Genomic DNA, 27,118 nt, shown 5'->3' on the forward strand with positions numbered 1-27,118 from the left:
ATGAGCTGACAGGGAAACAAACAATGCTTTTACCTTTGGATTAACAGGTAGATCCAAGTTAAAACTACCTTGGCTAGATCTTTTCTATCAAAAATGTATACTGCTTCTTTCAGAAACCAGCTTCCTCCAGCAGCAATAAGAAAAGGTGGTGCTTATCTCACCCATCTGAGAGTCCCTTCCCTTCTTTATATCAAAAAAGGGCTGCCACCACTTCCTCAGATGATCGTGAAACCCCCTCAACAGCCTCACACACACCTCCAAAAGCTGTGGGTTAGTGTACTGTAGTGTAGCCATTTCTTGCTCAATTTCTGCTTGTGTTTTTTTCTTCTCTTCCAATTTAATGTCCTCTTTTCGGTCATTCAGTACCTCATTCGGAGCAGGAATTGGAACTTTATTTTGCATCCAAGCCTTGGGAAAGAAAACAATATTAAAACATAGTGTAAGTATGTAAATTATAATGCTAGAATAAGAAAAACATTCTATAATGTCATACACTTGTTCAAACATGGTCACAACACAAGTTGATTCATCTGGTGAACTATATTTCTTCTAATGCTAATTGTTAAGTGACAAAGGAATATAATTAGACAGGGACATTACCAGATAGAAATTAGGAACTTAGGAAAGGTACAATATCTTGCATGTTACTGAGAATGCAAGCTTGCCATCCTCTTCAAAGGGATATATGTTTTGTATAGAAGGCAACAACTAAAGCAGAAGACAAATGATGCCAAAGAAAACCAAGGTAGTCACTCTGCTTTGTGTGTCTTTCTCCTTCCTCTAATATATAGAAGAAGATAAAAAGAAGATTCAGGACAAATTCAGCACTAACTGCAATAGATGGGAGCAATGCCTTAGGATGCATGAATTATATGAATAATGCTCCAAAAAGAACTAGGAATACCTTTAACAGATAAGATAATCCAAGAGAAACCTATTCCAAAACTGCAATTTGATTCTCCAACCAGAGCCTCTTGATGTGTGGATGCGGTGGACTTCCTTTTAGATACTTACTTGCTGGAATTGAGCAGGAATAGGTTTTGCATAGGGAACTTTCTTCTGAGGTACTTTTTTTTGATCCTTTTGCATAACCTCCTCCATTCCCCAGTCCAAACCTGGAATTGTCATTTCAATTTCATTTGATTCATCTTTCCCTATAACCATAAAAAGAAGTAATTAACCAAGGAAATGGAAGAAATTAGCTGTTTTATCAATGAACACACTTTTGGAGGAACAGTTTCTAATTAGGCAGTTTATATAACTTTCATCAACATAAACAATTTTGGCATTTTAAATATAAATTTGATATCATGATGAGGAGGGGTAGGTTAACAAAAAGTTAATAAAAGTAAAATTTATAGGTCCAACTTCTCTTACCCATCTGCTCTTGTTCCATAGCTAACTTTAGTTGTTCCGGTATTCCCATCCCTGGAATCACTGCCAGGCTATTAGGTTCAAGATCATCTGTAAACAGTAATACACCACTGTCAATAAAGATTTTACAAAATAATGGCCTGCTAAAATTAATACTTTATAAAACTAAATCATATCACTAGCGATTTATAAGTCAATAACCTATACCAGAATATCAGATTTGAAAGAAAGATAAATGGATAAGAGCCTTACCATATTCCACTCCATCTTCAGACATTCCAGGTAATAGGTTTAGATTGTATCGATCTCTCATTTTATCACCTGGTCTGTTTCGGGTCCAGAACTTGCTGTAAAAAAAAAAAATACATCAGTCAATAAAAATATATACAGTATTATTTCCTGCTGCTCTTTGTCATTTTTAATAAAACTTACCTAGTGTGGTCATTTGAACCTGAGCAGAGAATATGTCCAAGCGGATGCCAAGCCAAACTCCAGATCATTCCTTCATGGGCCATCTCCATCCCACCCACTTCCTTCTCCACCCTGCAACAGCACCGCACAAAGAAGTCTTTTCATTCAAGGTACCAAAACAAGAGCAATCACAACAAAACACATTTTCTGTTAACCATAACAAATAGCTACTCAAAGTCTGTTCTTTGCATTTGGTCAACTCCAGGGGTATTTGTTGTCAAAAACATATTCTTTTATTCAAAGAGCACTTCAGAGGGGAAAATGCTTCAAATTGAGTTCTCTAAAAAGACACAAGGAAATGTATTTTCTTATTCTCTCTTAATGACTTCCATATCCAAAACAGAGGCGCAGGCTCTTCTATTCTGCCCCAGATTTTCAGAGTTAAAAACTGCACGCAGTCTCTGATACACAACTTAGGAACATTCAGAAAATGTATAAAACTTTGCCATGTTTTTTACACATGCAGATGATCACTTCATAAAATATCCTACTTCTTTACATAATATATTACATACCCAACATGCCAGAATAACAAAGAACCATCAGACCCTCCACTGGCAAAAAGCCCTTCGTGAACAGGATGCCAGGCCACAGCTGTGAACAGAAGCATGGGGGAGACCAAAGTACTCAAGATTTGTGAAGGCCATAGGCAATATTCAACAGGGGGTGGGGCACTCCCAGCCACTGACCTGTGGCTTCCTTCTTATGACCTCGGAAGACCTGAAGCTCTTCTTTCAGGTTCCGGATGTCAAAAAGTTTACAGAGATGGTCACGTGACGCTGTGAGTAACCAATTGCCGTTGAGATTTAATTTCACTTCCATTACTGTGTTTTTATGGGCATGACTAGAAACAAAGCATCAAGAAAATAATCTGTCAGAATTCAAAACAAGTATAAATCAATATAGTGGCCATTTTTGTTTAAAAGTGCATGGATCAAGATGGCAAGAGGTGGGACCTGGAAGTAATGAAATATGTAACATAATGTAAATGTTAAAAAACCAGACACAAAGTACTACCTATTGTATTATTCCATTTATATAAAATGTAAATATAAATCGATTTATAAAGATGGAATATTAGTGGTTATGTAGGGCTGGGGAAGGATAGAGGTGACTGCTAAGGGGTGTGGAGTTTTTCTTTTTGAAGTAATGGAATTGTTCTAAAAATTTTTGTGATGATGAATACACAGAGTGTGATTATACTAAAAGCCATTGACTGTACACTTGGGATAGACTGCATGGTACGTGAATGTATCCCAATAAAACTGCTTATTAAAAAAAGAGTCCACTACTTAAGCAGAGCTCTCATTCTCCAGTTAGAACAGCAGCAGCGCTTGGACTGGATAGAAAAAATTATACAGAGGCAGAGGAAGCAACTGAACACACACATCGACATTCAATGGAGCTCATTAAATTTTAAAAATCCAATGAAGCTTTAAAAAAAGGACACTACACGAACTAAAGATACCACAATGGCCCCAAGCTTTCAGAACAATGCCCACCTCCAAGGGGCACTAGCCACCTGTAGTCTATGTTGGGTGTGACCACTGGACTTGGGCAAAAAGGCAGCTGTGCTCCAGCCAGTTCATGCTGGATATGGTTCACTTCCCAATCAGAAGGATCAGTACACAGCTGTGATTGGTCACAAGAAAAGCATTAAGGACATAGTCATAAACTGTGAATGTTTGCAAACAGTTCAAAGACAAATTTTTATTATGTGGTTCCATCAGACAAAATATGAGAACTGACTTAAAAAATGGAGGAAAACTTCTCTACAAATAGGTGTAGTGAGATGAAAAAAGCTGGGGTGCATCTAGGAAGTAACATGCCACAAACGTCGAACAGTACCAAATGGCATCTTGATAAGGACAGTAAGCTAGAAGAGTATTAACTATCTCCTCTGAATCCACCTCCTCACCTCCTGCGAGAACCACATTAAATTTAGGTACACATGGCAGAAGGAAAATCAAGCCTTATTTCATTAGAAATTTAGAGATGTCATAATTAATAAGTCTATAGATCCAAGAAGTTCACGATCTAAACTACTTTTTCAGGAATGCATGATAGAACAGAATACAGGCTGCTTTGTTCCACTTTGCTGAGGGACGAAGGTGGGGTTCCTATCACTTACAGTGTTGCAAGACTCTGCCCAGTCTTGGGATCCCAGAACTTGATTGGCTGTTGACTATCTTTACTTCCTGAAACAACTAACCCTTTTGTTGGATGCCAGTCTACACATTTCACATCAGCACCATGCCCTGTCGGAAACAAGTTAAGATAAAAACCTAATCAGTCATATGTGTTTAAAGCAGGACTTTATTTTAATTTAAACCAAAGTAGAAAAACCTCTTAAATGTTTTGATTTTACTTCAGGAAACTTAAACCTTTTAGGAGACTCTTTGGTCTTTGTGTCTGGAAGTCTTTTGGGATGTGGTGAACTCTTATTCTCTGTCAGCACCCATGTGAACAAATCCTCTTCTCCTTCATCAAAACATCGTCCCTCCCACTTGCCAGTAATCAGTCAAGGCTTTTTGGAAGATGTACCTCTCAAGCCCCTGTATATAAAGCTTTTCAAACTTTTCATATTGTTCCAGGATTATCCTAATTGTTAGGCAGTATTCCTACCATTTGCTTTCACATCATTACTTTACTGCAATCCTTATGGATCAAAGTCTAAGGTTTGGACACCAATACTTTCTAGATGCAAAGATAGGAAGAGTATTCCATCTCTTTGATCCAGCATTACTTGAAATGAGGAAGGAGAAAAACAGTATCTACCCGATTCACACCCATGCTGTGACAATAACGAGACGATAATAAAAAAAAAAAGCTCCTCTTACTGAAGTGTCACTATACGTGCAGCAATACATAGAGGACTTTTAAGGATCACATCACCAAGTCTCACAAAATCCTGATAAAAGTGTTAATTAGCACTCTCTGTTTACAAGTGAAGAAATGCAAGGACTAGAGAGGTTAAAATCTAGATTCCATCATCAAATGCAATGAATACATCACACTGATGAAATAATTTGGTGATGTGGGAAGAGGGGGAGGAATGGGGGTATATGGGATCCTCTTATATTTTTAAATGTAACATTTTGTATGATCTATGTATCTTTAAAAAAATTAAAATCTATTAAAAAAAAAAAAAAACCAATTGGATTCCAAAGCCTGAGAAGGAGCTGGGATCTGGGATCTGGGATCTGGGATCTAGTCCTGGTCTGTATGATTCTGGTCATCTTAACTTCTGGGTTGGAGCTAAATTAGGCCAAGTCATAAGTGCAACAGATTAGCTGCTACCAAAAACTACAACTGCGAAAACTGAAAGAAACAGGTATGATTTTTAAAAAACTGGGTGGGTGCTATACAAAAAAAGAACCTTGAGAATACTTTTCTATAGCAAATGCACTAAGAAACAGGTGAAGAATGAGGTAAAGAGCATTTGAAATCTAGCTCCTATGAAGAGAGAAGAATAAAGAAAAAAGGAAGGTAGGAAAGAAAGAAGAGATGGTTCTAGGCGCATGAAGTGAGTTGTACCAATTCTAAAAGGATACAAGTAGCATCTTAAATAGGCATGAATTTATACAAAGACATTATGCCATGTGGCAAGCATGAAGGGAGATACCAACTAACTGGAAAATAGCTTGGCAATGTGTATCAAAGGCATGGAAGAGGTGCATATTCTAAGGTCCAAAAATCCCCCATCTCAGAAGTTATCATAAGGAAACAAAGGATCTCAAATTCAAAAGGATTTATCAACAATAAACTGATGTAGTTTATGATTAAATGTCCTTAAATAGGACATATACTTTATTACAAAATAAATTATAGTATGGTATATATACTCAATGGAACACCAAGCAACTATTATAAATGACCCTATAAATTATTTAATAATGTGATTAAAATGTTCATGAAGCTAATTTTATTAAATGCACACACACACCATCATCAAAAAGTAGATTTGTCACACCATCATTGTAAAAGGTGAACAAATCAGTGATGGTGACATAATTGTGTGTAAATATCTACATAGAGAAACCACTAAGCTGGTTGGTGATATTAAGGTGATTCTTATTTCTTCCCTTTTTTGTTGTTTGTATATTTTCTACACTGAACATATTATTTTGTAACTAGGAATGTGAGTGGGGAATGGGAAAAGAGGTTTTGTTGTTGTTTTGTTTTATATTAAGGAAAGAAAAAAATAAAGATGGAAAAATGAAATGAACTTTACAACTCAATCTCCCCAGCCCTTTGGCTGCCTCAAGAACTTTTGTTTTATTAACTATCTGACCTTAAAAAGATTTGGACAAAGAATTTTAAAACTTTATAGGCTGTTGTCAACTGGTAACTATTAGATATGAATTTTAACCAAATTTGAGTTTATGGAAAAATGCATGAGAAAACAATTTTAAACTGTACTACACACCATGCCAAAAAGGTCCATATTCTCAGAAGACTTTTCTACCACTACTTTCTCCAGAATACTTTCATTATGTAAAGAAAGTATAGCCACTTAAAGATATGTTTGTTTAAAGAAGTATATGCAACAAAAATAAAAAAGGAACAAAATTATTTTAACTACTTTAATTTTGTTTTTTGAAATTACCTAAAATTTAAGTAGAACTCAAACAAGTGAGGAATCCCATCCATTCTTTTCTGCTGAATGATTTTACCCATGTTCATACCTAACAATAATATAAATCAAACTGAGTGGTATTGATTCTTGATTCTAGAACATTATTTTATTGGTCATTGTTCTTAATAATATTAATAGCAGGAAACACTTATATAGTACTTCCTATGTATGATACAATTTCAAATGCAGTGTATATACCAACTCAACTTCTACATATGAGGAGTGCAAGGGACAGACAGGTCACAGACGCTGGCCACCTTCGCACACTTGTAGGTGGTGGAACAAAGATCTGAACGCAGGGAGCCTGGCTCCACACTCTGCTCTTAACCACTGTGTTGTACCGCCTTCTTAGATAGGGAAAGGTCAGTTTGAGTGACAGGAAGAAAAATAATCAGAATATGTACCTTCCTATTTGATATTTAGGCATAAATACTATCAGATAGGGAACCGGGATAGGAAGGAGGCTCTTCACTGTTAATCTTTGTATTATTTTATTTTTTAAACATATGCATATATTTTACCACATACATTTCAAAAATTAACTTCAAAAATAAGTTACCTAAAAAAAGTGTTCCAAAGGCATGTGCTCTATACTAACATTTGCAGCTTAAAAGGGGACACTCACATGCACATATGCACACACACACATAGATGCCTTTGCTCAAAGATGTATAAAAAACACCTGAAAGAATACATGGGAATCTGAGCTGACTGATTTCCTCCAACAAGGGGATCTGAGTAGCTGAGGGGTAGAGGGGTAAGAGGTGAGGGTAAGAAGACTTTTCACTGTATGTAGTTGTGTGGCTTTTCAATGTTTTTTTTACTTTTCAATTTTGAAATATGTGAATGTACCTATTAAAATTTCAATTAAAAATTTTAAATTTCGAATTAAAAGTGAATTACCTCTGGAAAGTGGGGAATCTTTATATGCATTGTATATTACTTTAATAATTTTTTAAAATAAAAAAGGTAAAACAGATTAAACTGGCTTAGAAACAAATGTATTAATATATACCTGCTTCCTTCAAGGAAAAATGTACAGAATTTCCATCAAAGTGACAAAAACTATTTCAGTGATAAAATTCTATCCTCCCACAACTGGTAAGGATTTATCCTAAGAAAACAACTTTTAAAAGATTGTAAACACTTTTATATGTAAGATAGTATTTGAAGCCTTGTTCATAGCATTGAAAAATTAGAAACAAATTTTAGACTGAAGTGATGAAGTGAACCATGACACAGCCAATAAACAGAAGTGATACAATTAAATGAAAATTCTGGAAACAAAGAAAAATACACATGAAATAATGTGAACTAAAAGCAAACAAAACACAAATTGCATATAAAATTAATTAAAATGCACATGAATGATTTTTTAAAATTTACGTGGCAAGGATAAACTAGAAATGAAAATTATATTGGGATAATGGAAACAAAGATAAATTTTTTTCTACTCACATTTCCTCTAATGTTACATGGTGTTTTTTTGTTTTTCACTTTTTTTACATCGTGGTTTAACAATAAAAAACATGGGCTAGATTTTTTTTGTGTGTAAACTTTTTGGTGTGTTTTTTAAATGAGAAAAATACCACGTAATGCAAGTTACTTTGCTAGATACCATTTTCCCTATCAAATTAGCAAAAATCAAGTTTAGTGATCCTCCCTTATTAGTAAGAATGAAAGTTAACCGGCACTCTCCTCCACAACTGGTTACAAAGGAGAAGTACAAATTTTGGGGAAGCCATTAGGCAATAACTTTCCAAATTTTAAATTCACATACTTTTTGATCTAGTATTCTTCTGTGAGAAATTTACACTTTGTCTATACCTGCAAAAAGCAAGATTAATATACAGGCATTTACTGCACTGCACCTTGCTTGAACTGCAAGACTTGAATGATCGTATATATGAATCAATAATGAGTTATCTAGGAAAATTAAGGAAATACAGATGGTTTAATATATACAGCTGTTAAAACTGAAGCTGAGAAAGGGAACTTTTTTGAGGTGGACATGTTCTATATCTTTATTGTGGTGGTGGTTACAAAAATGAGGCAGAGAGAATTTTCTAAGAGGGTCAAAGGTTCTGTACCTTGATTATGGTGTATGCATTTGTCAAAATTCATAGAATTATATACCTAATAGGGCGACTGCTACCTTAGAAATATGACACATTAATAAATCTGATTTTAGGAAAACATAGGCAGAAAATCAACATGTGCTAAGGTAGGTCCCATTTGTAGAAAAGAAAAATATAAGCTGATAATGATTTCAGGGGGCGAAAAAAGCATACGGATACGGGAAGAAGGCATTTGGTTTTCCACTATTCAAAGCTCAAGGGACTAACTGGTAAGTAGCGGCTTCATTTACCAGTAGAGCTAACCAGTGCCTGTGTTTGCAGGGAGATGTGCAGTGGGGCTCCTTTGTGGGGGTGTATATTTTCATCCACAGCTCACTTAACTTGGTGTGGATGAACTGAGTTTAAGAGATATTATAAGTTTTGTAAAAATGAAAACTTATATAAGTTCTTATTTCACAGAAAAATGACTTGAGTTTCAAGCACCCAGCTTACCAGTTTCAATCATTACCCATAAAGAATGCCTCTATGCTAACTTTGATCGTTTTATTTCTATGGGCCCAGATCTCAGGTTAAAATCCTTCAAGGTTCTTTTTTATCCCTAAGCATGGGAAACTCAAGGTTGAAGCAATTAGGTTTAATGGAAAACGCATTCCGGTGGCAACTTTTTATGGCCCAGTGACCTAGGTAGGATATTTTAGTATGGTTGAAACCACCATGGTAATGACTAAAGTTTTTAGGACTAAAACTTTCTTTCCAAAAGAGACGGAGAATAGTAAGTGGCATGTGCTTAAACTGCCAATCCAGCCCCTGAAGCAAAATGAAGATAAAACTTGTCAACACCACACCTGTTCCAGGTACCCTGAAGCCTGGTGCAGGAGCTGGCGAGAGGCTAAAGGCAGACTGCGGTAGGCCGTCCCATCCACAGAAGGAGGGCAGAGATTCAGAGACTTGGGCAGAGGTGTGTGCTTACCAAGGACAGACTCCAGGATCCCTGGAAAAGGTCCTAAGACCTTACTCACACTTGACTGCCACTGGAAACTGAAGAGAGACTTAGAGAGGTTTCAGCAGGGAGACGTGAGGTGCACTTGCCAAATTCTAAAACTAAAGAGATTCCAGTTCCAAGTCACATAAAGAACAAAACTGCCTTAAATCTATGTGTGGAATTCCCTTTGAACATGGACTTAAGAATTTAATGTGCCCTATCCAATACAGTAGCTACTAACCAATTTAAATCTAAGTTAAAATTGTAGTTCCTCAAGTATGCGAGTCACATTTCACATGCTCGGTAGTCACAAGTGGCTAGTGGCTAGCAATACTGGACTGCACAGATACAGAACACTTCCAACATCTCAAAATGTTCAATTAGATACTCTAGATTTCAACTATAACTGGCCATTTTAACAAAAGGTCTGCCTTAAATTTCCATAATGGTGTTGTTTTTTAGTCACTATCTTTGTTACACAATGACAGAAACAAACAAACAAAAAACTTATTTTCAACTGATACTAGAGCTAGGGAAAACTTGCAAAGTTATGCAGCCCCAGTTTTTAGGGATGAAAAAACTGAGGCCACCTTCAAAGGGTTTTAAGCCTGAGGTGGGGCAGGTTTTCATCCTTCCTGTCCAGTGCTCTTTCCCTCACAAAATACAACGTTTCCTTTATAAATCATCTTGCACTTTCTCAGCTGTAACTGAGAAGGGTGTACTAGATAGATATATCGACAACTTTACACCCCTTTCCATTTCTAAGGAAATAATTTGGGAATGAAATCTAAAAATAAGTAAGAAATACTTCTTTTAACAATGTGTGAAGTAATCAAGCTGACTTTGAAGACCGAGCTCTTGTTAGGAATAAAAAAAAATGGTAGCTATAACCTAGCTCCACTGAAAGAAATTCCAAGTTAATCTAACCTTGGGTTATTTTCAAAGGTCAAGTCTTGAGGGCAATGAATTCTGCATCCTTTCTTAGTCTACCTGTAAATTCACCAGAAAAAAAGAAAGGTGCTAGCTAAGCATTCCCTCAAGCTCTTAGCTAAGGGAAGAGTGACAGTGACAGGTGTGGCACTTCTGAGACAGGGGGCACTGCTCTGAGGACTGAATTATGCCTGACTTGTCAGAAAATGGCCAACGCATTACTTTATAAAAATTATCTGCAAAAAGCAACCATTGTATACTAAAACTTTTACCACACAGGAGGCAAAGAACTACTTCTTATAATCCACTTGATCATTCACACATTTATTGATATGCTCTCTCTCCTCACACATGCATTAATTCAAAATAAATGTGCACAACACCAACATTTATTGGGCCCTTATTAGGGATGCTCAACCTCTGATACATGTGCTCACCAGATGAAACATGGTTTGAATGTTGGGGGGGGGCAGTTGTAAAATCTCATAATCCTAGTCTAGCAACTTCCAAGGAAGTTGAAATTTAGAATTAAAAATTTTATGAAATACTGAAATTAGGTGAAGGAAAAAAATGAATACAGTTTTTAAGAGACCTTTCTCCAAAAAAATAAAAACTAAAAATCACTTTTTTCCAGATATTAGTAATAGAACTATGCCTGAAATAGAAAGGTACAGAATCCAAAAAGATAATTTTCCTAACTAATGAAAAAAATGCTGTATTCTTTTAAAAAAAGAAAGATTCTAGAAAAGCAATGCAGGAACTTCTTAAAACTCTTAAGAAACCTTAAGATTCTAATAGTGCAAATGGTTTAGGCTTTAGAGAGTTGGTTAACCAACATCCTAACCTGTGATTTTGTAGACGGTGGAGCCTTTTTGTTCATTATTTCCTATCTCAGAAATGTGACGTGTGGTGCGGTGAAGGCTATTAGACAGAAGGGGAAGGTCAGTTTTTAAATTCTTCCCTTGAAGAAGGGGATTCAGTGGCTTCCATGACATTGTATGTAAACTTTGTATATTTTTCTCAGGACCTTACCCTTCCTCCACAGCATTATCAAATTCTAGGGAACCTGTCAACTAACACAAGCAAACAGCCCTGCCTTAAGACAATACATATGACCACAAAGTTCGGTGAACAGTCTGAAAACCAATGCATAATGAATTTTATTTGAAAGTCAGAAATAGTGTCCATTTTCCCATTTTATTTTTCCTTGATCAAACCACTATATGAACAAATTTTAAGAAAAACTTCACTCTTTTATACATAACTTACATGATACAGGAAGGAGAAAAGCAAACAAAGAATTCAAGCACCACTTGTACAATATTAACAGTTGAGGAACTGTTCTTGAAGAAAATGTGTCAAACATTAACAACAAACTCAGGATACTTTCGGCCTCAAGAACATCAATTTTAACATGAGTTTAAGGTAGAGGGTATGTGAAGCCATGGTCCATAGCCAGACCCTTCAGGAGATCGAAGGAGTCAGGAATTTAAAAAAAAGAGAAGAAGCTGAAGCAACTTGAACTTGTGCGCTGGTCAGCAAATATGCAAATTTATTAATATTTTACCTTCCTTTTTTGTAAAATGTGATTTTAACCATGACCCAATAGGCAACATCAACTCGGAGTGATTACTATTAATACCTTTATCATCCAAATCTAGAAAGTTACAACAGTGAAAAAATGGAAAGTGACTTCCAGAAAGGATTTTAATTCAAGACAGCATTTTTTTTGCAAAGTATGTTCCAAGCAATGGCAGTGCCCAGAATTGCGGAGTGAAAGGATTCTGTGGTCAAATAAGTTAGGAAATACTGAGTTTTTAAAAAGTGCAAATTTCTTTCCAGGAGGGTATCTGAGAGCCTTCCATGCTTCCAATATATATTACAAATTCTAGGAAAAGGAGTATTTGCCCATGGGTCTTCTTTATTTAGACCATTTCCAAGTCCCTCAGGAGACCCATTTGGGAACTGGTTTCATCCTAGCTTATGCTATCTAGTAATGAATTCAGTAGAGTGGAAACCTCTGGAGATGTCAGGGTGGGGGAGCACACACAGGGGCCTATCTGTAATGTCTTATTTCTTGGCAAAATGTAAGATCTGACAGATCTAAGTGGAAGCATAGAAGAATTTTTCAGATTCTTAACAATTTTGAAAATATATGTACAAACATAAAACTCAAATGCAATAAGGAGGCAGACACATCATAAATTTCCTAATCATCTACGTAAATCACATACTTAATTAGCATATATGGATAAAAGGTTTTTATTTATTCTTATCAGCTACATATTTATTTACATAGAAGACTGGCAACGGCTGACATAAAGAAACTGTGACATGGCTTAGAAACTGAAATTAGGCCTACAACTCTCCTAAGAGTAATGCCATGTACCTACTTCTGGCATCAAAGAAATTCTTAGGAAGTTTTAACTAAATTCAGTTTTTGCGTCCAATAAAAACACACACAGGCTTAGTCTGCTGACACTTACATGTCAGACTGCTTATTAAACTTTTATACCAAAACGGGAGGATATAAATAGGGAGAGCACAATTTCCATTTTAGATTAAGTTTAAAGTCATACATAGAAAAATCTTGAGGATTATGAAATGGAGGGAATCAGGAGGTGCCTGACAAGAAACCTATTCATTTTTCCAAGACATTCTCCTGAAGGTTTATTAGAATGTGCACCCATCCTAGATTCTTCAGGTACGGTAACCACAAAGAGGCAATTTTGCAATGTGTTTGGGGCCAATCAGCAAATTTCCCTTTTAAGTTTTCAAACAAGTATGAGGCTATTTTGAAGAGCATACGTCAAAGACGCTTAGAGGGAAGGGTGCAAGAACCAAACATTCCTTCAACCTCACTGACACTGCATTTGCCTAAAGGCTTGGATTCAACACCCATCTAGAAAGCACTCCGCCATCTGCGAAGGGAGAACGGTCCTGCACACTGTGCAGAGAGCTCTCAGCAACAGACCTGCTTAGAAGAAAAGGGGGCACTAACTAGTAGGTCAGTGTATACTAAATACTCACAGGTTCTCTTGTAAACATTTCTGCAGAAATTCAGAATTCAGTAGCAGTCTACAGACAATATAATATTCCTTTAAAGGGTCAAGAGAAGCAGCAAAATGTCATCACTCAAAAAATGACAGAAAATGGGAAAGGTGAAAACCATTTAACAGACTAATGGGAGTCTGGCAATTCCAAGGCTACCATAAAGAAGAGTACCAATCCTATGTTAACAATGGAATGATTAGAGTCAGCATGTACGGTGGCCAAGAATGAAGAGAGGCTAAATCTGAACTCCCAACAAGGAAGAAAAAACAGAAGCGGAAGGAAAACAAAACCTTTTAAATGATACTTCAGGGTAACTCCAGGGTAAGTCAGTTCACCCTCCCAGTTTTTAAAGCTGCTACCTCAGATACCAGAATGCAAGAAACGTCCCTGGCCAAGTAACTCATGGCTCCCCTGGGGGCCAAAGTCGTGCCTGGAAGCAGCTGCACTTTGAATGCCTTTTGCCAGAACCATCCTGGGGTTATGTGAATTTCTGGGGTAAAATCTGGCTCCTTGTAATCTTGCCCACCTACTCCTCCCTACCCTCTTGGAAGAAAGGGAACGATGACAAAGTTATGAAAATGTATCTACATCAGAATGAGCATGCTACCTGAACCCCAAAAAACTGCTGGAGACAAGTGCCTATCACATGATCCCTACCAGATCTTATAATTTCTAGTTATTACTAAGATTTTTTTCTGTGAGTGATCTAAGGAGACATACTCTCCAACTGGATCCTTATAACTATTTCCATTTCTTCTTCAATGCAGAAATAAGTCAACCGAGAAAACCTCAACAAGTCTGGATCTATTACCTCGTCTGCATAATGTTAAAGCTATAACTCAATAAAATAAATACCTGGGTGGATAGAGACAAAGCTCCCATACACAAGAACTCCAAATAATACATGTAGATACTGTCCCCTCAGGGAAGTGGAGCCTAGGCCCCAACCCTTAGGGTGGGCTGTGCATCCTGACTTTCTTCCTAAGGGTGCAAGGTGGAAAGGGTGAAGAACAACTTCACAGAAACTTGACAAACATAACCTCAACCATATGATTAAGGTCAAGACCAACAGCGACAAGTCATGTTCATAGTACGTACCCTGACAGAATGTGATAAAAATGGAAATCTACCCCTGTGGCCTTCCTCCCAAGAACCTTATAACCCCAGTCTAACCATGAGAAAAACTTCAGACAAATCCCAACTGAGGGACGTTCCACAAAATACTACCAGACTTATCATCAACACACTGGCCCCGACAGTGGAACAAAATCTTCAAAGCACCAAAGGGAGGACAGAACTTTGTCTCCAGAATTTTCTATCCAGACAAAGTCTTTTTATAAATGTTAGCTTAAAGTAAGTATATACCAGAACTTTTTAAAAAATTGCCCACATCCAGGAAGATGGTGGGTTACAGAGACAATGGACTCTCTTCCTTCCCGGAAAAATGGTTAGAGGACAGGCAGAAATGGCCTGAGAAAAAAATGTTCTAGGGTTTAGGACACCAGGGGAAGGCTGGACACCACCCAAAGGAGAGAGGGGTACAGGAAAAGAATCTTGAGGACTGAATAACCCCTGCAGCTGCAGCTGCCAGTGCCCTTCCCCCACCACAGGAACAAGCAATTTTGGATTTCCCAGCCTCAGGCCAGCTGTTAACAGACAAAAGGGGCCACCGGAAGGCACCTCTCCAGGAAACTGGACAGAGGATCACAGCCTAAGGGTGATTAAGATTTTGTCCAAAAATTTGGTCTGCTTTGTCCCACAAGCCCTTCCAGGACCAGTAGGGCCATACCACTGTTTGCCCTGGAAGCAAGCAACAGACTAAAGAGATCCCAGTCAGGCCCACTCAATCACCCTCCCTAGAAAGAGACTAGTTGTTGAGAGTCCAGAAGGGGGTGAAATTATTTCCTACCTGTGAAAAGGGAGGACCCTACCAGAAAGGTTGGAGAACACACTCCAAGAAAGTTTGAATTACAAGGCTTTTAGCCTCCAGCAGAAACCTCTATCACAAGGATCCCATCCTGTTGCAGTGAACACACCCTAAACAGGCTTTGAACTGAGAAAGCAACCTAAAAGCACCCGACCTAAAAGCACCCACCGACCTAAAAGCACCCACCGTGTGCTGGCCAAAGAAGAAAGTACACATGAGGAAATTAAAAGTGAGTGAGAGAGGCTTTTTCCAGGCTTTACAACCTCTTTCCCCAAGGCTCTTAGAAGCAGTCTGCAATCCACTACTGGGCCTATGGATCAGATCTGAGCAACTAACAGGGACAATCATAAAGACCCAGAACAGGTTTAACCAAAAATAAAAGAAAGGGGGAAGCGGTTGTGGCTCAAGCAACTGGGCTCCCATCTACCACAGAGGAGGTCCAGGGTTTAATACCCCGGGCCTCCTGGTAAAAGCAAGTTGGCCCATGAGACAAGCTGGCCCACGTGGAGCGCTGCCCCATGCAGGAGTGCTGGCCCACGGGAAGAGCTGCTGCAGCAAGGTGACGCAACAAAAAGAGACACAGAGGAGAGATAATAAGAGATGCAGTAGACCACAGAGCTGAGGTGGCGCAAGAGAATAATCGCCTCTCCCCCACTCCAGGAGGCCCCAGGATCGGTTCCCAGAGCCACCTAATAAGAATAAAAGCAGACACAGAAGAACACACAGTGAATGGACACGGAGAGCAGACAATGGACGGAGGGGGAGAAATAAATAATCTTACAAAAAAAAAAAAAAAGCCAGTAACATACCGCCTCGCATCACTAAATCCCTACAAGACAGAGAGAAATTAAGCATCAGAGTAAACTCTTGATCCTAATCAGATGCCTAGACATCAGCAAAAAATTACAAGCCATACTAAGAAAATGGAAAAAATGGCCCAAGCAAAGAATATATGAAAGTCCCAGAGGAAACACTGAATTTAAGACAATTAATCAATGAGATACATACAAATTTCCAAAATCAAATTAATATGTATGGCTAAAGAGATAAAGACATCAAGAAGACACTGAGTGAGCACAAAGAAGATTTTGAAAAGCTGAATAGAAAAATAACAGAGCCTATGGCAATGAAGGAAACAACAGGTGAAATCAGAAACACATTACAAGCATACAAAAGCAGACTCAAAGTGATAGAATAAAGAATAAGTGATAAAGAAAACAGAAAAGATGAAATATGAGAGAGAGAACAGAAAGAGAAAAGAATGGAAAAAAATGAGCAGGGGCTCAGGAAGGTTAACTGATAACACAAAACGCAAAAAACATACATGGGATGTTCCAGAAGGAGAGAAAAGGGGCAGAAAGAGTATTTGAGGAAATGACAGGAAATTTCCCCACTCTCATGAAAGAAATGAATATACATATCAAAGAAGCGCAGCATACCCCATAAATATAAATCTGAATAAACCTAATCCAAAACACATACTACTCAGAATGTCATATGTCAAAAATAAAGAAAAAATCTGGAAACAAACCAAGAGAGAAACAAACTATCACATACAAGAGATGCCCAGTAAGAGTTAGTATGACTTCTCATCAGAAAGCATGGAGATGAGACGACAGTGGTATGATACAATAGGACAATGAAAGAAAAGGACTGCCCACCAATAATTCCTTCTCTGGCAAAACTGTCCTTAAATTTGAAGATGAGTTTAAAATATCCACAAATGAACAGAAACTAAGATAGCTCTTAAAAAAAGAATCCACCTTTGCAAGAAGTATTAAAGGGAACCTTACATCAGAGAGAAAAAGACAGGATTAGAAGAGTGTAGATGGCAAGAATAGCAGAAAGGATAACCAAAAGAGTAAAAAGACAGAAGAAAATAAGATATGACATATGAAAACTTAAGAATACAATGTACAAGTAAATAATGCACTTATAGTAATATAATTGAATGTGAATGGATTAAACTTCCCAATCAAAAGATACAGGCTAACAGAATCGATTAAAAAAACACATGAGCTATCCGTATGCTGCCTACAAGAGACTCACCTTAGACCTGGGATAAAAGCCAGATTAAAGTGAAAGGATGAAAAAGGATAATCTACACAAATAGTAACAAAAAGAGCAGACATAGCTATACTAATATTGAACAAAAGAGACTTTAAATGCAAAAAAGGTATGAGTAAACGAGGCCAATATATATTAATAAAAAGGGGCAACCCACCAAGAAGAAATAACAGTCATAAATATCTATGTACCTAACCAGGGTGCCCCAAAATACATGAGGCAAATTCTGGCAAAACTGAAGGGAGAAATAAACATCTCTACAATAATCGTTGGAGACTTCACTTCAACACACCACTCACATTATTAAATAAAACGACTAGACAGAAGAACAACAAGGAAACAGAGAACTTGAACAATATGATAAATGACCTAGACCTAAATTATATATAAGGAAAGTTGTATCACAAATCAGTGGGTTACACGGTTATACAGTCTTCTCAAATGCTCATGGATGTTTCTCCAGGAGAGGCCACAAGGCAGGGCACAAGGCAGGGTTCATAAGTATAAAAAGAATGAAATTATACAAAGCACCTTCTCAGATCATAATGGAATTAAACTGGAAATACTAGATGGGAAAGGGGGAACTCCATCTATGTGTGGAGGCTAAACAACACACTCCTACACAATCAGTGGATCAAAGATGAAACTGTACATGAAATCAGTAAATATAATGAAACGAATGAAAATGAGAAGACAACTTAAAACTTATGGAATACAGCGAAGGCAATACTGAGAAGGAAATTAATAGCACTAAACATCTGTATTTAAAAATAATAAAGACCTAAAATCAAAGGTCTAACTGAACAACTAGAGAAACTAGAAAAAGAACAGCAAACTATGCCCAAAGCAAGCAAAAGGAAAGAAATAATAAAGATTAGTGCAAAAATAAATGAAATTGAGAACAACAAAAACAGTAAAATCAACAAAACCAAAAGCTGGTTCCCTGAGAAGATCAATTAAATTGACAAACCCCTAGCTAGACTAACAAAGAAAAAAAGAGAGAAGGTGCAAATAAATATAATCAGAAATGAAAGGGGGGAATGTTATGACTGATCCCACAAAAATAAAATGGATCATAGAAGATATTATGAGAAACTAAACAACCTAGATGAAATGGAGAAATTTCTAGTGACGTACGATCTAAACTGATTCTACAAGAAATACCAGAATGCAACAAACCAAGCACAAGAAAAGAGATTGAAGCAGTCATCAAAACTCTCCCAACAAAGCAAAGTGCAGGACCAGATGACTTGACAGGTGAATTCTAACAAGCATTTCAATATTCATTAAGACTAATTCTGTTTAAACTCTTCCAAAAAACTGAAAAGAAAGTTGCCCAACACATTTTAGGAAGCCAACATCACCCTAATATCAAAGCCAGATAAAGATAATACAAGTAAAGAAATTTACAGACCAGTCTCTCTAATGAACACAAATGTAAAAATTCTCAGCAAAATACTTGGAAATAGAATCCAACAGCATGTCAAAAGAATTATATGCCACAACCAAGCAGTATTTATTTCTGGTTCAACACAAGAAAATCAATTAATTTAATATACTTCATTAACAAATGGAAGGAAAATAAACCAACATGATCATCTCAATCGATGCAGAAAAATGTCGATTTTTCAATTTTAGACATTTGAAAAAAACCCAGAATCCTTCCTTGATAAAAACACTTTGCAAGATGTGGCTCAAGCAATTGAATGCCTGCTTCCCACATGGGAAATCCGGCTCAAATCCTAGCGCTTCATGGAAAAAAAACAAAAAACAAGGGAGGTGGTGTGGCTCAAGCAGTTGAGCACCCACCTCCCACGTGGCAGGTCCCAGGTTCAGATCAGTGTCTCATAAAAAAAAAAGAGCAAAACAAACAAAAAAATCAACTCAGGGAAGCAGAGGTGGCTCTGCTACTGAGTGCTAGCCTCCATCACACGAGGTCCCAAGTTCAATCCCTGGCCCCAAGGACCTCTAAAAAAAAAAACAATTCAGGGAAGCCAATGTGGCTCAGTGGTTTGAGCGCCAGCTTCCAACATACAAAATCCGAGATTCAATCTACCTGGTACCTAAAATGAAAAAACAACTCACAGCCAAAAATCATACTCAATGCGGAAAGGTTGAAAGCTTTCCCTCTAAGATCAGGAACAAGACAAGGATGCCCACTGTCATAACTGTTATTCAACATTGTGCTAGAGGGAGCAATTAGACAAGAAAAAATTGAAATGAGTCATCCAAATAGGAAAAGAGAAAGTAAAATTCCCAGTGTTCATGGATGACATGGTCCTATATTTACAGAATTCTGAAATGTCTTCCACAAAGCTACTTAGGCTAATAAAGATGTTCAGCAAAGTGGCAGGATGCAAGATCAACACACAAAAATCAGTAATGTTTCTCTGCACTGGTACTGAACAATCTGAAGAAGAAATCAGGCAAAAAATTCCATTTACAACAGCAACAAAGAGACTCAAATATCTAGGAGTCATTTTAACTAAAAATGTACAGGACCTACAGTCAGAAAACTACAAAATAAGATGACATTAACAAATGGAAAAACATTCCTTGTTCATGGATTGGAAGACTAAATATCGTGAAGGTATCAATCCTTCACAAACTGATTTTTAGATTCAATGCAGTACTAATCTAAATTTCTGTGAAGCCTACTTCACAGAAATTGAAAAGGCAATTACCAAATTCACTTGGAAGGAAATGTAGATCTTAACAGCCAAAAGAAATCTAAAAAAGAGCAATGTGGAAGGACTTTCAATACAACTGAAACATATTACAAAGCTACAGTGGTCAAAACAGCATGGTATTGCCATATAGACAGTGATGTTAATTAGTGGAATAGAACTCAGAGTCCAGAAATAAACCCTTACCTCTATGGCCAACTGGTTTTTGACAAAATTACCAAGTCCATGTCACTGTGTCAAAGCAGTCCCTTCAACAAATGGCGCTGAGAAAACTGAATAGCCATAACCAAAAGAATGAAAAAGAACCCTATTTCACTCCCTATACAAGAATCAACTCAAAATGGATCAAAGATCTAAACATAAAAGCCAGGACCATAAAACTGCTGGAAGAAATTGTTAGGAAACATTTTAAAGACCTTGTGGTAGGTGGTGGTTTCTTCGACCTTCACCCAAAGCATGCGCAACAAAAGAAAAAAATAAATAAATGGGACGACCTCAAAATTAAACACTTTTGCACCTCAAAGGACTTTGTCAAAAAGGTGAAAAGACATATCACATGATACGCCTTTTTGAAATCACATATCCAATAAGGGTTTAATACCCAGGATATAGTAAGAGATGCTACAACAAAACAATAAAAAGACAAACGACCCAATTAAAAAATGGGCAAAAGGCTTGAATCGACATTTGTCCAAAGAAATACAAATGGCAAAAAAACACATAAAAAAATGTTCAACATCGATACCAATTAGGGAAATGCAAATCAAAGCTACAGTGACATATTATTTCACACCTACTAAAATGGCCAATATTAAAAAGACAGAGAACTACAAGGGTTGGAGAGCATGTAAAGAGTTAGAACACTTACTCACTGTCGGTGGGAATGCAGAATGGTACAACTACTGTGGAAGACTGATCAGCAGTTCCTAAAGAAGTTGAACATAGATCTGCCATGTGACCAGACAATACCACTACTAGGTTATATACCCAAAAGATCTGAGAGCAGTTACATAAACAGACATCTGCACACCCATGTTCATTAGTGGCATTACTCACTATTGCCCAAAGATGGACAAACCAGGTGTCCATTAACCAATGAATGGATAAACAAAGTGTGGTGTATACCCATGGTGGAATATTATCCAGTTATAAGAAGAAATGAAATTGTGAAGCATAGGTCAACATGGATGAACCTGGAGGACACTGTTGAGTGAAGCAAGCCAGGCATATAAAGTCAAATGCTTTATTACTTTACTATTATGAATGAATTACATTGGATAAACTCAGAGTTAAAAACTAGAATATAGGTCATCGGAAAACAGAATGAGGTTAGCTAATGCAAAGTTGAGAGTTAATTTATGAATTGGTAAAAAGGTTGTTTGCTCATCTTTGGAAATGAACAGAAAATATGAAAGCAAAACAGTTTGAAGTAGCAGTGCTATTGTGTGTGTTTGACTGGTTGAAAGGGAACGTCTAAGCTCATGGTTATTACTAGAAGGAAAGCTAAAAAATTTAACACGGGATTGTACAGCATAGTAAAACCTCATGTGAAATATGAATATGGGTAATATTGCATATACAAACTTATTTGAAAATGAACTTATGTTAATACTGAGATATTAATATCAGGAAAAAACATGCTAAGTGAAAGAAACCAGACACAAAGTACGACCTATTGTATGATTCCACTTACATAAATATAAGTATATTCAATTTATAATGATGGAATTAATTAGCTTTTATGCAGGGCTGGGGAAGGATAGAGGGATTAAGAGATGACTGCTAAAGAGTAAGGCGTTTTTGGGTATTTGTTCTAAAATTCTCTGTTGTAATGAATGCCCAACACTGTGACTGTGTTTATACTAAAAGGCACTGACTGTACACTTTGGATAGATTGTACAGTATGTAAATCTGTCTCAAGAAAACTGTTTTTTAAAAAAAGGAAAACATACCTGTACAACACATATACGGGGTAAGTTCTTCCTTCAAACAAGTTTGTACATCCAGGATAGTAATGTAAAGTAACATTTTGTAAAAAACCAAAGTATAACAAAGTGCATAAAATGCACTAATCTTTAATTTACAGCATGGTGATTTTTAACATATGTCTATACCCATGGAACTGCCCAGATTAAGATACAGAACATTTCTAGCTCTCCAGGAAGTATCCCTCCTGTCCCTCCCCAGGGCTAACCATCATTCCATCTTCTATAACTAAAAATTATTTTGCCTCTCCTTGAATTTAATATAAAGTTCTCATTTATGCCTGGCTTCTTTCTTTGTCATCTGAGATTCATCCACACTGCTGTTATCTTTAGTGCAACCTTTTACATTCTTGTGTACTATTCTATTTTTTTATATGCCACTTTTTTTTTTTTTAATCCATTTCTCGTTGATCAGCATTTGGATTTTTTCCAGTGCAGGGCAATTATGAATAATGCTGTTCTGATATTGTTTAAAAAAAAAATTATTGCCCATAGATCTCAGGTGGGAAAAAAAACCTTATTCGTCTAGAATTGTAGAAACTAAGTTTATTAGGAAGTGTGAAAACCGCAAACCAGGTCAAGTTAAACTTAACATGCTACTGAACAAAACCAGATTTCCCTATGTAGGTGCTTAAAATTTGCCTTCTTGTTGTTGCTTATTGAATGAAGAATGAAAAGCCCAGGGAACAAAAAAATATTTATATTAAATATTTAAAACCAAAATTGCATTCTTGAATTCTATATTAAAAACCAAAATTGTGTTCTTGGGGATAATGGAATAATGTTTAATTCAGCCCTTCTCTCTGATCAATATCCAGTGTGAAGCAAAGAAACCCCATTTCCTCTTACAATCTACAATTGCTTTCTTTCCATAGGAAGGGAATACCTAAGAGATGAAATTAGTTTTTTTTTTAGTAAGAGCCCAAGTACAGCATCAAAAAGCTTTATTTGCATTCAAAGAAAATATGTTAGATGCAATTTAATTCAAATAGGTACTGTGTTCAGAGTTCATATGTGTTCTAACAATTAACAGTCTAAGAATATAGAATAAAGCATACCTGTTTAAACATCAGATGTCACAAGTTATGTCTAACTTAATCCTCACTATGTCTTAATATTTTCATGTATAAAATGGAGATTACTGAATTACTGGGTTGTTTCAGGAATTAAATGAAAAATATGAAGCACTTAGCATCATGCCTAGCACATATTTTGAACACTCAATAAATAAAAGCACTAATTTTGATTCAATCTCTGGCCTGAAAAAGCTCACCATAGAGATATTTCTATCTCTACAGCAAAAAAGCTATGACAGTATGAACAGAGCTGGGGAAGGCAGAAACAGTTTGATGAGAGCATCTCCTCCATTGGAGATTTCCCGAACACTTCCCTAAATTATGGTTTTCAAATGATCCTCAATAACAGAACTTTGATTTCTGATTACAAATGCCAAAACCAAGTATTAGATTTGATATAAATTAAAGTCATTTATCTGACAGAACTGGAAAACCTAAAATGGGAGACGATTACCTTGATCATTTTGGTTCTTTATTTTAAATAACTAAGAAAAACAGGTAATTCTTTTGATGTAACTGATTGCCGTGATCCCACTAATGCAGTCTCCACTTCTAAGACAATGACACCAATCAACCTCTTTCATATTTCTGGTGAAAGGCTTTAATGATTCTTTCATATTTTCTCTATTTTTAAAGACTATTAGCTCATTTGGGGGAGAGGGGTGAAAACCTACAGGAAGAATACCAGAATTAACTCGTGTCTTTCAGTGATTTTAATTGATCACTTACCTCTAAATCCCCCAATTCCATGGGTTACCTTAAACTCCAAATATACAACGAAAACTTAAATATGTAATTTTCTTTGAGAAATGGAGAAATGATAGAAGTAGAGAAGATACCAGGAGGGAAGTGAGGAAAACAGTTTCAGGGTCCTAATGTGAGGCAGGAAATGTGCCATGGAATCAAGTCATGGTTTAGTACTGAGTGAAGTGCTGGTATGCAAGATCCTTCTTAAATTACTGTTAAAGATTCGTAGACAATGCAATTGTTTTCCAAGACTAATATACCAGGACCACAGATTTCATGAGATTTTAAAAAGTTTCATCCCAAATGTGGGCATTCTCCAAAAACAGATGGAATGATAAAGATACAGCTGTTAGGGCCTTAGGAAGCCTCTGAGCTCAGGGTCAGAGCCTGAGAAGCAGTAGTGAAAGTACTGAACACTGCACCCCCAACTTATCCATTTACACAGAATAGCTACCCTCAGCTAAAAGCCTGACAACTGTTTTCCAAACCAGGTAAAACTAAGTCTAGAAGCAGGAACTGAGGCTGAAGAGTAAAGCAGCACAAAACTTACAGAAATGCCATACTAGGGCCCTCCCTGAAAGAGCAAAGAAGTGGGGGGAGGCAGACAAGGGAAATGGGAAGAGGAGAAAAGGGGAAAGAAAGAGACCAGAGAGAGGGAAGATGAGGAGAGAGAAGGAGGACAAAGAAAGGAAGGGGAGACAGAAAGGGAAGTGCACCTGAGAGCTCAAGCACTCCACTTCAGAGGGCATTCCACTTACTGTGGCAGCTGCGGCAGTTTCTGCTTACTCCAAGACCGGCCTTCCCCACCCACCTCCTGAACACATATACCCCCACAGTGAGGCCACCCTTCCAGGCGAGAAGACTTTGCGGTAACTGGACTTGCCAAACTGCAAAAGAAACCCTAGACAGCTACTTTATAATAACCAATAAAAACCATCATTCAAATACATGGCCAACTAAGAATCACTGGGCATACATCAAATAGCTGGAGAGAGAAAGACAAGGAAAAAGAAACAAAGCAAGTGATCCTAGGGAAAACTAATAGGAACAACAGACCAAACCAAAAAGAACACACACAGAAACCACAATCACATTGCTAAAAGGTGTATTCATTAAAAACAAACAAACAAGCTACTGTGAAAAATAAAAAGAACAGAGAACTATAAGTTCCTGAAATCAAAACAAAAAATTTCATCAAAAGGGCTGAATAACAGACTGGGCATATTGAAAATTAAATTAGTATTTTGGAACGTAAAATACAAACTCTCCCAGTACTTATAGGAAAGGACAAAAATAGGAAATATGAAAGAAAAACCGAACGGTTGAGACTACAGATTAAAAGAGTGCTTGGATGCCCGCTTCAGCAGCACATATACTAAAATTGGAACGATACAAAGATTAGCATGGCCCCTATGCAAGGATGACACGCAGATTCGTGAAGCGTTTCATATTTTTTGAGACCTTTTGTTTGGGGGGGAAAAAGTGTGCCTGGAAAGATGAACTTTTAGGTCTAAATCTATATCCAGAGTAATAAAAGTTCACAAAAAAGATCACCTTAAAAACTTTCATACAGAAAAACTAGGTTACATATAAAATAATGAGAATCAAAGAACAGCATGCAACTTATTAGCAAAACTGATAATAGAAGATAATGGAAGCTTTCAAAGCCTGAGGGTGGAAAGTGGATGTGGCTCAGCTGAGCATTTGGCCTACCACATGGGAGGCCCTGGTTCAGTACCCAGGGCCTCCTAAAGAAGACAAGCAAGACAGTGAGCTGACACGATGGGCTGGTGCAGCAAGATGATGCAACAAGACGACACAAGGACACACAATGAGATGCAGCAAGCAGGCAGTGGATGTGGCCTGAGCAATTGGATGCCTCCTCTCACATGAGAGGTACCAGGTTGTTCCTGGTGCCTCCTAAAAAGAACTCGAGCAGACACAGAGAGCACACAACAAAAAGACACAGAAAGCACACAAGTGAGTGCAAACAATGTGGGGAGGGGGCAGGAACAAATAAATAAAATAAATCTTAAAAAAAAAAAGTCTTAGGGAAGAGGAGTTTGAACCAAGAATTCACAACTCAAACTACTGAGTTAGAACAGCAAATTAAGACCTTTCCAAAAATAAGAATTTTGAAATTTATCTTCCAAGCACCATATCCAAAAAAAAACTTTGAAAATGTATCTTCAACTGAAAGAAAATGAGTGAACTTAACAAAAGAAAGCAATCCCAGTACGACTGTGGCGCCATGGCAGGCACAGAAAACAATTAGTCTAAATTAGAGCAGGAAGTCAGAGAACTTGATGAAAATTGCTTTTAGGATGAAAAAACCCATTTACTCAAATTACAAAATTAAAACCCTAAAAAACTGGTATGATAAAGGCATTTGATGACATTAAGAGAAGGTAATTAGAAATTGCTATAAAAACTAAAGAAACCTAAAATGTGGCATTATTTAACAGTCGATGACAGGTTTAAGAAAAAAGGATTCTCACTTGGTCTTGACCTTCTTCGAAAAAAACATCTTTTTTAAGCAGCAACAGGACAATCATTCCTTCTCTAGGGCCCAATTACACTACTTTGTTCTGCAAACAAAATAGTTTTGTTCTACTATGACATCATTCATAGTATAAATGCTATTTATTTTCATTTTTTTAGAATCAATCATATTTAAGGCAAAGAACAGAAGTTCAACTGTAGTAGAAAAAGAAAATGGTTAAAAATTCTTGACAATGTACAAGTAAAGGGAGATAAAAGGGAGAGAAGTGGAGGGCATTAGGGGCATGCAATGACAGTCATTTTGAAAGCATTATGTAACAATGGTGAGTCAAGAGACTGCCTAAAGTCGGTGAGCCCAAAAACAAATGGTTTAAGAACATTTAAAGCTATAAAGAAAACAATGGTAGTGAGCTACCATTCACTGTAACAAAAACCAGGAGGCAGAAAGCACAGTTGGCTGGTGATATTAAGTACACCAAATTTCTCATTTTTCATGTAGAGATACTGTGTCAGGCAGCTATACCAAGAAATGTACTATTTACAATTCTGACATTAAAAAAAAAAAAACTATGATGTTAATCACAGGAATAATTTTTATA

The 27,118-nt window shown here is 36.9% G+C and overlaps 1 protein-coding gene and 1 non-coding gene across 2 annotated transcripts in view; one reads left to right on the forward strand and one right to left on the reverse strand.

Annotated features, from left to right (window-relative positions):
- The window catches only part of WDR33 (WD repeat domain 33), a 116,635-nt gene that overhangs the window by 16,985 nt on the left and 72,532 nt on the right, over positions 1-27,118 (reverse strand). Inside the window, exons 8-15 of the mRNA XM_058301180.2 lie at positions 3,977-4,103; positions 2,535-2,689; positions 2,361-2,439; positions 1,807-1,917; positions 1,627-1,721; positions 1,378-1,464; positions 1,015-1,154; positions 256-408 (exon numbers count right to left, since the gene is read on the reverse strand). Of these exons, the coding sequence (XP_058157163.1) occupies positions 256-408; positions 1,015-1,154; positions 1,378-1,464; positions 1,627-1,721; positions 1,807-1,917; positions 2,361-2,439; positions 2,535-2,689; positions 3,977-4,103 (947 nt within the window). The remainder of the gene's footprint in view (positions 1-255; positions 409-1,014; positions 1,155-1,377; positions 1,465-1,626; positions 1,722-1,806; positions 1,918-2,360; positions 2,440-2,534; positions 2,690-3,976; positions 4,104-27,118) is intronic.
- LOC111764340 (U6 spliceosomal RNA) lies at positions 25,369-25,472 on the forward strand. The gene has a single exon (XR_002796974.1). It is a non-coding gene; the product is annotated as a U6 spliceosomal RNA (small nuclear RNA).

Source organism: Dasypus novemcinctus, chromosome 7 (genome assembly GCF_030445035.2).
Source record: "Dasypus novemcinctus isolate mDasNov1 chromosome 7, mDasNov1.1.hap2, whole genome shotgun sequence".
NCBI lineage: Eukaryota > Metazoa > Chordata > Mammalia > Cingulata > Dasypodidae > Dasypus > Dasypus novemcinctus.